At 58.3% G+C, this 11,906-nt stretch overlaps 2 protein-coding genes across 2 annotated transcripts; one reads left to right on the top strand and one right to left on the bottom strand.

The window, feature by feature from the left end:
• Window positions 1–275: 275 nt before the first annotated feature.
• CHPF (chondroitin polymerizing factor) lies at window positions 276–5,180 on the bottom strand. The gene is made up of 4 exons (XM_047873197.1): window positions 4,622–5,180; window positions 3,010–3,583; window positions 2,315–2,494; window positions 276–1,996 (listed from the first exon to the last, which is right to left on the bottom strand). Exons 1-4 carry the CDS (start codon window positions 4,933–4,935, stop codon window positions 737–739), a joined length of 2,328 nt encoding a protein of 775 aa, XP_047729153.1. The 5' UTR covers window positions 4,936–5,180; the 3' UTR covers window positions 276–736.
• A 142-nt stretch (window positions 5,181–5,322) lies between these two features.
• Window positions 5,323–11,704, top strand: TMEM198 (transmembrane protein 198). Its single transcript, XM_047873198.1, has 5 exons — window positions 5,323–5,754; window positions 6,061–6,265; window positions 8,781–9,356; window positions 10,437–10,639; window positions 11,013–11,704. The coding sequence occupies exons 2-5, from the start codon at window positions 6,100–6,102 to the stop codon at window positions 11,148–11,150; spliced, it is 1,083 nt and encodes a 360-aa protein (XP_047729154.1). The 5' UTR covers window positions 5,323–5,754; window positions 6,061–6,099; the 3' UTR covers window positions 11,151–11,704.
• Window positions 11,705–11,906: the final 202 nt, after the last annotated feature.

Genomic DNA, 11,906 nt, shown 5'->3' with positions numbered 1-11,906 from the left:
GGGAGCAGGCCGACCCATCAGACCTTGGCTGAGTTTGGGGTGGAGAAGGGAGCCTTCCTGAATGGCCTCTCTGCCTCCAGTCTGGTTTTATAAGTGCTGACGAAACTGAGAATAAAGAGGCCTAAAGAACTTTCCGTGTGCACATATGACCAAGCTGTGAGCTGGGGCAGGGCGGGGCATCTCATGGCTTAGTCCCTGGGAAAGGAGACCGGGGCCATCCTTACCACCAGCCCTCCCAGTCCCTGTGCCACCTTGTGAAAACTCAGAATCACTAGTCCACACTCAGCCAGTTTATTAAAGGCAGGGAGCTTCATCCAGGTCCAGAAGGGAGAAGCCGGGGGACACCCCCCCTTCTTCTCTCAGCTCCCCGCTTCCCCAACCACTCATCTACAGCCCAGCCCCCAGGAGGGAGATGGGGCTGGCGTCAGGCAGACTGCACTGCATAAATACTCAGAGGCCACAGCCTGAATCAGCAGCGTCAAGGGCGGCAGTGGGGGGGGGGGGGGGGGGGAGGCAGGGAGACCAGGTTTGGGGCAAGAAGGGGTGGCTCCAAAGGCACCTCCCAGGGCTTGTCCTGAGCCCAAGGACCCACAAAGCTAGAGAGAGGGGGCCAGCGGGCTCTGCCCTGGGGTCTGAGACCACGGCCGGCCCTGTCCGGCGAGGCTGGCAGGTGACTCTGGGTTGTTGGGGAGGAGAGGGGTGCTGCCGTGCCAGGGTGCTGGGGCGCAGGGCGGGCTCAGGTGCTGTTGCCCTGCTCCTGCTCGAAGAGCAGCATGGCTAGCTGGGTGCGGGAGCCCAGGCCCTCCAGCTCGCCCTGGCGGCAGCGGTGGTACAGGTCCTCGCTGAGCCGGGCACTGCACGTCTGGGCCCGGTAGCGCTGCAGCAGCGCCGGCTCCACGGCCCGCAGAACGTGGAGGCCAGAGAAGCGCAGGAACAGCTCGTACACGTCCATGCTCTCCAGCAGCTCCTCCTCCTGCTCTGAGGCCGCCGCCAGCCGCCCTCGGGCCGCCACGTAGTCGGAGTTGTAGAAGCAGGCCTCGCTGGCTGCCTGGCGATCGAAGCGGCCCGTGTCTCGGCCCAGCTCCGGGGGCCCAGGGCCCTGGGGCGGGGCCACGGCGGGGTGGAAGGCCTGGAAGTGCATGGGAAAGAAGGCCTGCCAGCCAGAGATGGCGTGCATGCGGCAGCGGTTCAGGAAGTCAGGCGTGAGCACCGTGTCTGGCCCGGCCAGCAGGAACAGTGTGTCCAGCGGGTGCTTCTTGGAGAGCAGATCCATGAGGCGCAGAGGGGAGGGTGCGGCCGTCTGCACGCTGAGCCAGGGCACCCGGGCCCCGGGGAAACGCCGCTCCAGTTCCGCCACGTGGGCCTTGACGGGCGCAAAGACATCTGCGTGGGCCGCCCGTTGGGCCTGTCGTGGCTCGTACAGGAGCAGCAGGGTCAAGGCTGCCGCGGCATCGCCAGGTTCCAGCGCCGCAGTGGCAAAGGCTTCCAGGAAGCCAGGGGCCAGGTCCCGCTCGGCCGCAGCCAGAGGCAGTAACACGGTGAGACGCGAGGCTTCGGTGACGTAGGGCACAGGCAAGATCTCCACACGGCTCAGTGGCCGCAGCAGCTGCACCCGGCGGGTGAGGGGCCGGCGGCCACCCTGGGGGGTGAGCGCCTCCAGCTGCAAGTCCAGTGTGTACTCCATACCCCGGGCAGGATCAAAGCGTCGGTAGCCATTAACTAGCTGCTGCTTCTGGAGCCGCAGGGCTGGATGATAGCGACGGTTGAGCTCTTCCAGGGCCGCCCCCAGAACGTCAGCCACATCGGCCCGGTCAGCCCCTCGCAGCGGGCAGCGGGGCGAACCATCAGCGCAGGAGAAAGCATGCTGCTCCGTGAAATAGTCCCAGCGTAACACCTCAAAACGGGAGGCCGGGCGGGATGGTGCCGGAATGCCCACAGGCCAGGCGGCTGCGCGCTCCCCATCGGCTGCCAGATGGCTGGTGTTCTGGATCTCCCACTAGATCGGAAAAATAGACCAGGAGCAAGGTAGAGACTGTGGGGGCCAGCGCAGAGCTGGAGGACTAAGCAGACAGCAGGTGCTACTTGGGATGGGTCCCTAGTCCCCAATTTCTACTATCCCAGGGCCTCCACCTATCCTTTCCCCAGATTGAGGCAGCCTAAGAATTAAAAGGGAGGCTTCTGGAAGAGCTTCTCAGAAAAGGCAGGAACAAAGAGGGACTGGGAAGCCAGTTTGTTCTGATTCTAGTTTTGACTTCCCTGGGATCTCAGATGTCTTAGGACCTGTCCCCTCTGTCCCCCAGGGCCCCGACCATACCTGCAACTCCTGGATCTCCTGGTATGTTCGTTCCAGCTCAGCTCGGGCAAAAGCTTTGTGCAGCTGGTACATGTGTACGGGGTCATGCACAGGGTGGGCTGTCAGGGCACTGCGGAAACGGGGGTCTCCTTCCTGCACATGCTCCCCAGGGCTCAGCTCCAGGTAGCTATAGTGTACCCCCTGGGGAGAGGAAGGGAAGGGGTCTATGATGGGAAGAGATGGGACAGCTCCCCATTCACCTCCCAGTGTGGATTTCATCTTCCCGTCCCATGACCTATGTGGACCTGGAGTCGGAATTACTGGGTTTAAGTACACCTTGACCAGTTGTTAGCTTGTGTGACTTTGGGCGAGCCTCTGCTAGCTCATGTGTGGAAATGGGCATATGGATCCTATCTCAGAGCTGTCCAGGGGCTCAAATAAAAATCATAGTAGCCAACACTGAACGCCTGCTATGTGCAAGGTTCCCTTATTTTTTCTAATCCTTAGAACACACCTGAACCATAGTTATTTTCATTGGTATGGATGAGGATACCAAAGTTCAGGAGATGCAGTCATTCACCCAAGGTTACAGGGATAGAAAGTGACAGAACTGGCATGGAAACCCAGGCCTATTATTTCCAACTACCCCTTTGCCTCCGAGGGGGAAGGGCACAAGCTCAGGCAGGAGGTGCCAACGGGGCGGCTTATCTTCCCACCTCGTGGTCGCCAGTGCAGCCCACCCCTGTGGCATCGAGGATGCAGCGTCCCAGCCACTCATCTGGTCGCGCACTGACGATGTCGTTGCGGCAGCCTTCCAGGTGGGGGCGCAGCTGCTGCAGCAGTGTGCGGGACAGCAGCACCCCAAAGCCGCCATGGCAGTAGCGGCCTGGGGCGGGCTCTCCACCGATGAAGTCCTGTGGCCGGCCCAGGTACAGGTGGGCAGCGGCCGCCAGGCTCAGACGGCCGGCTAGGCGAGCCAGTCCATGTGCCTCGGTGTAGGTGGCATCGGGCACTATGAAGAACCAGTCAAAGTCGTCACCGTGTTGCTCCAGTAGGTGGCGCAGTGCCAGGTGCAGGTGCCCTATGGGCCGCTCCTCACCCAGTGTCACCACTGCCATGCCTGGTGGTGCCCTGCGGCCGCGAGAGCCCGTCAGGAACACCACACGCTCTAGCCGGTGCCCCAGCGTGCGGTTCACGGCCACACCCAGTGTGGGCAACGTGGCTTGTGAGGTCAGCACCGCCACAAGCAGCCTCTGCCTGATGCCCAGCTCCGTGCTGATGTATCGGGTTCTGGGGGAGAAGAGGGCACAAGGTTATCAGAAGACAACATAGACTCTGGCAGGTCACATCCTCTCTGGGCCTGTTTCTTCACCTACGAATAGGATAAGAATAACCAACTCCCGGGGGGTCATGGGGATTTACATGAAATATTTGCCTTACCTATATAGTGCCTTGAGGAGGGGGGGATGGAGATGTGTGTGGAGATATGAGAGGTACATTGTAGATTTGATTCTCTGTTTCACGACTTAGTAGTTGTGTCCTTGAGCAAGTTATTTAACCTACCTGAGCCTCATTCAGTAGTCTGCTCTGCATAAAGGAGCTGATAGTATCTATTCAAAGCACTTAGGCAACTGCTCAGCACATAGATACTCCACACACCATGTATATACTTATTTCTATATAAATATGCCATCATAGCACAAATACATCACATAAATGATGTAAAGGAATATAGGGCAGAGGGATGTACTGAGTGTGTTTGGGACAAGGGAAAACCGGGGCTCAGCAGTTCCGGTAACTTAGCTTCCATAATGCAGAAGGTAAGTCGCAAAGCTGAAATTTGAACTCAGTGTTGCTTAGAAGAAAAGTATTTCAACTCATGCGCAAAGGCATTAATGGGATGGGTACCTCACCCCTCCCCCACAAACCTCATCCCGAGGTGCCCCACCCAGGAACAAGAGATACAGGTAAAATCTGGTTTCTCTTTTTTCTTTCCCTCTCTCTATGCACCCACTCCAAGTACCAGTCATTTCTCGAAACCCAACAGCCCAATCAGGGAGCTAATAGGATCTATGAGGGACCATGGGGTCGAGCCAGTTTAGGACAGAGGAGGGCAAGTTCCGCCCAGGCCTGGACGGGGCCCAGAAAGGGCCTCAGATGGGTTCCACAGCTCCCGGGGAAGCAGGGCAATCGGAAGTTATTGGGGCCAAAGACTTCCTGGCTGGCCAGCCCCTTCCTTCCGGAGCCTAACCCAGCCTCCGGCGGCCTCCCCGGCGCGCCCGACCCGACCGGTGCCCAGGGGGTGGGGCTGGCGGGGCTGATCCCTACCTGACGGCCTTTTTGGCGGCCTGGCCAGGCTGTGCAGGGTGGTAGGGCAAGACACGCGGCTCCCAATTCTCCCCGGCGCCTGCGCCGACCCCAGGCCTCTCGCGCTCCGCTCCCGGCTGCACCGAGTTGGGCCGGCGCGCCGCGTTCGTGTTGCCGCGCGGCGGCAGCTCAGACTCTCCTGGTTGGGGCGGCCCTGGGCCACACGGTTCCTCCACCCAGGTGACGCTGAGCAAGCTCAGAGTGAAGCCCAGGGAGATGCCCACGGCCACAGGCCCTGCGGGCCGCAGCACCGACAGCAGCAGCGATGCCCGCATGGCGCCGGGACCACGGGCCCCGGGGCCCGGAGCAGCCCCACAGCAGCCAGAAGAGGCTCCGAGGGGGCGGGACCGGGGAGGGGGCGGATCCGAAGGGCCCGGGCCAAGCGGGCGGGCCCGCTCCCTCCCCGCCGACGCGGTCCTAGTCGAATCCCCTGCGCGGCGCTCCGATCCTCCTCCGTCCGGCGCAGGGTCCCAGCGCTCCGCGCAGGAGCCTCGACCACGGCCGCCGCTGTCCGACGTGTCACTGCGAGGTCCCCGCCCCCGGGGTGGGGTCTCGGGCTCCAGCTACCGGAGACGGAGGAGAAGGGGGAGGTTAAAGGGGAAGGACCCCCGGAAGTGCCCCCTCCTCAGTGCCGGTGAGGGAAACGCCGGAGGCGGAGTCCCCTGCCTCCCCCGGCGTGGTTGGTGCGTCCCTGGTGACGTCAGAAGCAGCCCGCCCCTGCCTGGATGGTGCGCCCTGAGTGACGTCAGGAGCAGAGGCCGGAGCTGTCCATCAGCACCAAAGGCCGCGGGCGGGCTCAGGGCATGGGGCCGCGGCTCTGGGGCAGCCCCAGCCCCTGCTCCCGCTCCTTTCCCTTCCCCAGACCCAGCCTGAGTCCCCAGACTCCGCGGCACTGGAGTGCCAGCCGGTGTTGGAGGCGGAGCAGCGACGCCGCCGCACAGAGAACGGTCCCTCCGGCCCAGCAGCCCCCTTCCCGGCTCGGCGGACTTTTCCCGGACCCCAGTCAGCTGGGGCCTCTGGCGCTCTGCAACCCCGGACCCTCCGGCCCCTGCACAGCCTCTTTCGCTCAGAAGCTCAGGTCGCCTCCTGCCCAGGTAGATCTTGGACAATCCCAGATTTGGCCGCCCACAGAGGAGTCTCCTGGCTGCCTCTTTCTTATGGGCAGCACACTGTCCTCCTCTTCCCCCAACCAGGGTCCCTTTTAACTTCTACATCTCAGCCTCCTTTAGCCAGGCACTTTTGTTTCCCTTTGTCTTTTGCTCCACTTCAGAGATGCTTCCAGAGCTGGGCATCACTCCTTTGTCCACTGGTGTCCTTGCCTAGTTCTCCCATTCCCATTCTTGCCCCCATCCTGGTGGAGACCCAGCACTCCTCCTTGACCCCAACTTACTCTTTGTCAGGCTGACCTGGGAGGTTGACTCCCTTCCATTCCCAGCACTATGCCAGGCACTGTGGCGACACTGCGGTTCCAGCTGCTGCCCCCCGAGCCAGATGATGCCTTCTGGGGTGCACCCTGTGAGCAGCCCCTGGAGCGCAGGTACCAGGCACTGCCGGCCCTCGTCTGCATCATGTGCTGTCTGTTCGGAGTCGTCTACTGCTTCTTCGGTGAGACCCCTACCTCATCCTTCACCTGGGCTCCCCACTGTTTCCCAAATTATTTTTTAGGCGCCTCAAATCTTCTCTAGAACATCATCACCACTACCACCATCACCACCACCACCATGAATAACTGTCTTTCTTTTCTCTTTCTTTCATCCCACACATGTTCATGGATCATCTAGACTCTAGGTCCTAAAAAACACAGGCTTTTAAATTCAGCATGCTTGAATTTGAAACTGGCTCTGCACATTACTAATTGTGATACCTCGGCGCATTAACCTGTCTGAGCCTCAGTTTTCCCATCTAAACTGTGCGAACGATGATAATTGTCTCATAGAGGGTTGTTGGGAAAATAGTAGATGCTCAATAAATAATAGCTATTATGGCGAAGATGGGTTTGGGTCACTGTGCTAGGTAGGCACAGAAAAGCATTTAGCAGGGTGGTTGAACATGGTCCCTTACCACATGGCATATCGTCTGATAGGGGAGAGACTTCTGGAACATTCACACCTGTAATACATGTTAGAGTGGGCTAGATGGTAGTCACATACATGGAGATAGCTATAGTAACCAGGCCTGCTATAAACAGTTGTTTAGGATGGGTACTGCACAAGGGAGTTCAATTGAATAGGCAACCGGGAGCTGAAATCCAGCCCATGGTCCATTTGCCAAACTCTAGGCCTTGGCACAAGGCTGCTTTACCTAGAGGAAGACATGACTTTTTCTAATTTGCACAAAGGTACCAGATGGGCTAGTGGAATAAGTGCCTGGTGACTACTGCAAGAGTTACAGAATTTCAGAGAGGGGCGTGAGCTCCATGGGCTGGGGGCCCAAGGGAAGCCTCTAGGAGGATCATTATAGGCAATTGGAAGAAGTACAAAGAAAGCATGGAGATCTGGGTTCCAGGCTGGGCAGAGGTGCCATGAGACTAGTGTTCTGCAGCATTTATACCTCCCCCTAGAATGGCTGTGTAGTAGGTAAGGATGGGAGCCAGATGGTCCCTCCTCTTCCACCCCCAAACTCTAAGCTGAACAACTGCAGAATGAGCAAGAGGAAGTGCCCTTCTAAGGGTTTAGGACACATTCTGGGTCTCTAAGGAGTCTGTCACCTCATGCTCTCCACTACCCATACCCACTCTCTCTGCAGTTGCTCAAGCAGCCTGACATTCTCTCCCCTGGGCTTCTCTGCCACTTTACCCACCTTGGATGCCCTCATTCCCAGGCTCTTGGACTCTGAGCCCTTGTGTATGACCTACTCCTCTATCTGACCCCAGAACCTCTTGGATTCTGATGCTTCCCTCATTCCTAAAACTGAATCTCCTCTTTTTTAAATTTATTTTTGAGAGAGAGAGAGACAGAGACAGAGACAGAGAGAGAGAGAAAATATGCACAAGAGCAGGGAAGAGGTGCAGAGGGAGAGAGAGGATCCCACGCAGGCTCCATGCTCAGCACAGAGCCCAACATGGGGCTCAATTTCACGATCTCGAGATCACAGCCTGAGCCAAAATCAAGAGTCGGATGCTTAACTGACTGAGCCACCCAGGCACCTCCTGAATCTCTTTATGAACTTTCTCTTTGGCGTACCCTGAACCCTTGACCTCCATCTCTGACTTCCATCTTCCCAACTGTTCAGTATCTACAGGTCCCTCACTCTTCCAGTTACCCTTAATGGGTATAACTTCCATTTTTCTGAAACCCCATGACCACCGGTTCCCCTTATAATCCTCTTGAACACTCTATGACCCTAGTGACCCCCAGCTGCCTCCAGTTATCTCATTACCTTCCATCCCTCTGTCTCCCTCTGTTACTCCTGACACTTTGGTCCCTATGATGCCATTGTCTGCCTACCCTCATGATCTCCCATTTCTCTGGCTTCAATATTACCCTCTCTCAGAAACCCTTTAACACTCTCAACGATTCCATGTCTGTTAATTCCCCTGCTTGCAATGACCTCATCTTCTGGAACCCCTCCCCAATAACCCTGCTTTTCCATTCTCTTTGTAATTTTCTACTAATGTTGTATCTCTGAAGCCCTGTTACCCCTTAAAGACATTATCTTTCTGAACCTGTGTGACCGTCATCTCTCAAGTTCTTTCTGACTTCTAAATACCTCGTATCTCTGAACAATCCCTCCTAAGGCCCCAGTGATTCTATTGCTGATCGCCTGTGACCCCAAATGACCTCTCTCTCTCCCCCCTATGATTCCAAAGACCCTAATGACCCTATCACTGATTCACTCTTGACTCCAATGGTTTATCTGACCCTCAAAGACCCAACACTCATCTCAGTAACTCTTATCTCTCTGCTTTCCCAGTGAGTCCCAATGACCTATCTCTCTGACCTCCTTGGACCCCAATGGTCCCATCACTGATGCCCTCAGAACTCCAGTGGCCCCCAAGATTCTGAACTTAGTGACCTGCTCCTGGTTCCTCTGTGATTCTCATGTCCATAACCCCTCTGATCCCCTTTCTGGAGCCTGGTGACCTCATTTTGGCCCCTCACTAGCCCTTGTTCCCCTCCAGGTTACCGCTGCTTCAAGGCAGTACTCTTCCTCACTGGGTTGCTGTTTGGCTCGGTGGTCATCTTCCTGCTGTGCTACCGAGAGCGGGTGCTGGAGACACAGCTGAGTGCCGGGGCAAGTGCGGGCATCGCACTGGGCATCGGGCTGCTCTGCGGGCTGGTGGCCATGCTGGTGCGCAGTGTGGGCCTCTTCCTGGTGGGGCTGCTGTTGGGTCTGCTGCTCGCTGCTGCCGCCCTGCTGGGCTCCGCTCCCTACTACCAGCCAGGCTCTGTGTGGGGCCCACTGGGGCTGCTGCTGGGGGGCGGCCTACTCTGCGCCCTGCTCACACTGCGTTGGCCGCGACCACTCACCACCCTGGCCACCGCCGTGACAGGTGCTGCGCTCATCGCCACTGCCGCTGACTACTTTGCTGAGCTGCTGCTGCTGGGGCGCTACGCGGTGGAGCGACTGCGTGCCGCCCCAGTACCCCCCCTCTGCTGGCGGAGCTGGGCCCTGCTGGCACTTTGGCCCCTGCTCAGCCTGATGGGCGTTCTGGTGCAGTGGCGGGTGACGGCCGAGGGGGACTCCCACACGGAAGGTGAGAGGGTCCAGGCCAGGGTGGGTGAGAGAGAAATGAGTGGCCAAGGACGGGTGGGAGGACTGAGCAAATGGGGCACGGGAGAAGGAGCAGTACACGCTAGTAGCCAAAGGCCTCAATAGGGTTAGAGAGCTGACTGGCTCAGGGTCTGGGAAGACAGGACCTCAGCCCCACTATTCATTCTGCAACAAGGTATGGGGCAGTGGCTCTGTGGCAAGCCCGTTTCAGGCACAGGGGATCCAACAGAAAAGGACCCTGCGCTCATGGGGTTGCATTCAGGTGGAGGCAGACAGACAACAGGATGCATACAAACTAGATAATTCCAGCTCCGGAGTGATACGAAAGAAATATGCAGGGCAATGTAAACAAGTGACCTACAGAGGCTGTTACGGATACAGGGGTCAAGGAAGGCCGCTAGGAAGAGGTGACATTTGAGTAGAGTGCTCAAGGATAAGAGGCCACGTGCAAAGAGCTAGAAAAAGAGGGAACAGCAAGGGCAGATCCCCAGAAAGAAAGATCTTGGCTTGTTGAGGAAGTGGGCTGTAGTGTGGTGGGTGAGGCATACCGACTGTGCGGGCCCTGTGGGCCGTGGTTAGGACTCTGGATTTTACCAGGAGGGCAATGTGATTCTATTGCAGGTTTAAAGCAGGGGGTGGATAGAATCTCATTTAGCGTTTGGGATGCTCATTCTGATTGCTGAGTGTAAGAAACATTGTGGAAGGGGGGGGGGGGGCAAGCATGGAAGGCCCAACCAGTGAGAAGGAGGCTGTAGTTGTCCAATTGAGAGATGATGACGGCTGGTCTAGGTGAGTCACCTGGGGCTCAGGATTGGGAAAGGGATAATAGCTGGAGAGGGAGTACTTAGAAGTCTAGGAATCTTCCATATGCCCTTTGGAAGAAAAGAACAACTGCAGGAAGTCCCATTTGGGGCGTGGGAGATGGGGAAAGGAAGGGGGAGCAGGAGGTTATGGACAAAGGGAATCTGGACGCCTGGAGCCCTGAGGTAGGAAGGATCAGGGAGGCTTGGAGGACACGAGGCGTGTGAGCCTGTGAGACCCTTCTCTGCCCACCCCTGCACAGTGGTCATCAGCCGGCAGCGACGACGCGTGCAGCTGATGCGGATTCGGCAGCAGGAAGAGCGCAAGGAGAAGCGGAGGAAGAAGAGACCCCCTCGAGCGCCCCCCAGAGGCCCCCGGGCTCCTCCAAGACCCGGGCCTCCTGACCCCGCCTATCGGCGCAGGCCCGTGCCCATCAAACGCTTCAATGGAGATGTCCTCTCCCCGGTGAGCAACCTGGGCCCCTCCAGCCTGAATGGGGGGAGAAGGGAGTACTGTAGACTCTGTCCAACGGAACTTGGCCTTCCCCAGAGGCCGATCTCGATCTAGAAGGGCTAGCATTTGTCTGACTCTTGTAACCCCTGCACAAGGAGACTGACGGGTCCAGCTCTAGGACTGGGGGAAAGGTGTCCTGAGTAGGAATTTTAATGAGGTATATTATGGGTAGGGTCTCAGGCTATGGACTATGGGTGTGGTGAGGCCCTGGGCCTGTGGCACTCTGGGGTGAGTCTGAGGCTGTGGCGTGCAAGGAGAGGATGTCCCTGGAGGTGGCTTCCGGGGCAGGATTTCCACGCTTACACCCGTGTTTACTTTCCCACAGAGCTACATCCAGAGCTTCCGGGACCGGCAGACGGGGAGCTCGCTGAGCTCCTTCATGGCCTCGCCCACAGACGCGGACTATGAGTATGGGTCTCGGGGGCCACTGACGGCCTGCTCAGGGCCCCCCGTGCGGGTATAGCAGTACTGCTGCTCCTGCCCACCTAGACTCTGCGGTCACCAGCTCTGCCAGCTTGGGGAGGTCTGCTGGGCCGCTACCCAGCCTGCCTGGCCCTGTGGCCTCTGGCTGTCGCTCTCCCCACCCTGAAGAGGGCTGGCCCGGCTACTGGAAGAGAGAACCTGTCTCAGGCTGGGCCTGGCCTAAGGGGAAAGCCTCCTCCCGAGCTCCAGAGGGGCTCTTGAGGGATGCGGGGTGTGAGCCCCATTGGGGTGTGCTCAGGGTTGTGAGTGTGCCGCCTGTGTGTGTGTGTGTATATGTGTGTATGGAGGCGTGGGCTTGAGGGGACACTGGGACCCTTGCCTTAGATTTCTGATTGGTGGGGCTTCTCCAAGGTTGGCCCTGCCTCCACCCCCACTGCTGGGGTCCCACAGGCCACTCTCCTGCATGTCTAAGTGGAGGATGTCTGCCTTCCTCCCCCACTGCTCCACCTCCCAACCAGACTCATCTAAGGCTTCTTGTCCTTGTCCCTGGGGCAAATGGCAGCACCCCTAGCCCTGGTCCCCTGTCTTCTACAAAGCCACCAGCCTGAGGGCAGTGGCAGGGGAGGGGGGTGGGGGGTGCTGCTCTGGGCTGGGTTAGGGAAAGGGGCTGGGGGAGGGGGCTTAAATGCACGGTGCATGTCTGGTGTCTGTCATGCCACCCTGGACACCTCATGCTTCTGTCTCCCCTCACCCCACCCTGTTTTACATATTTTATAAATGTGCCAAACTGTGTGGC

This window comes from Prionailurus viverrinus, chromosome C1 (assembly GCF_022837055.1).
Source record: "Prionailurus viverrinus isolate Anna chromosome C1, UM_Priviv_1.0, whole genome shotgun sequence".
NCBI classification, from domain to species: domain Eukaryota; kingdom Metazoa; phylum Chordata; class Mammalia; order Carnivora; family Felidae; genus Prionailurus; species Prionailurus viverrinus.
This window is presented reverse-complemented; position numbering and strand designations above follow the sequence as displayed.

Coding starts and splice junctions, on each gene's coding strand:
- CHPF (XM_047873197.1), bottom strand. CDS start 4,935: ATGCGGGCATCGCTGCTGCTGTCGGTGCTGCGGCCCGCAGGGCCTGTG. Junction 3,584..4,621: donor GCCGCCAAAAAGGCCGTCAG/GTAGGGATCAGC, acceptor CTTCTCCCCCAG/AACCCGATACATCAGCACGG. Junction 2,495..3,009: donor GCTGCACTGGCGACCACGAG/GTGGGAAGATAA, acceptor TCCTCTCCCCAG/GGGGTACACTATAGCTACCT.
- TMEM198 (XM_047873198.1), top strand. CDS start 6,100: ATGCCAGGCACTGTGGCGACACTGCGGTTCCAGCTGCTGCCCCCCGAG. Junction 6,266..8,780: donor AGTCGTCTACTGCTTCTTCG/GTGAGACCCCTA, acceptor GTTCCCCTCCAG/GTTACCGCTGCTTCAAGGCA. Junction 10,640..11,012: donor ATGGAGATGTCCTCTCCCCG/GTGAGCAACCTG, acceptor ACTTTCCCACAG/AGCTACATCCAGAGCTTCCG.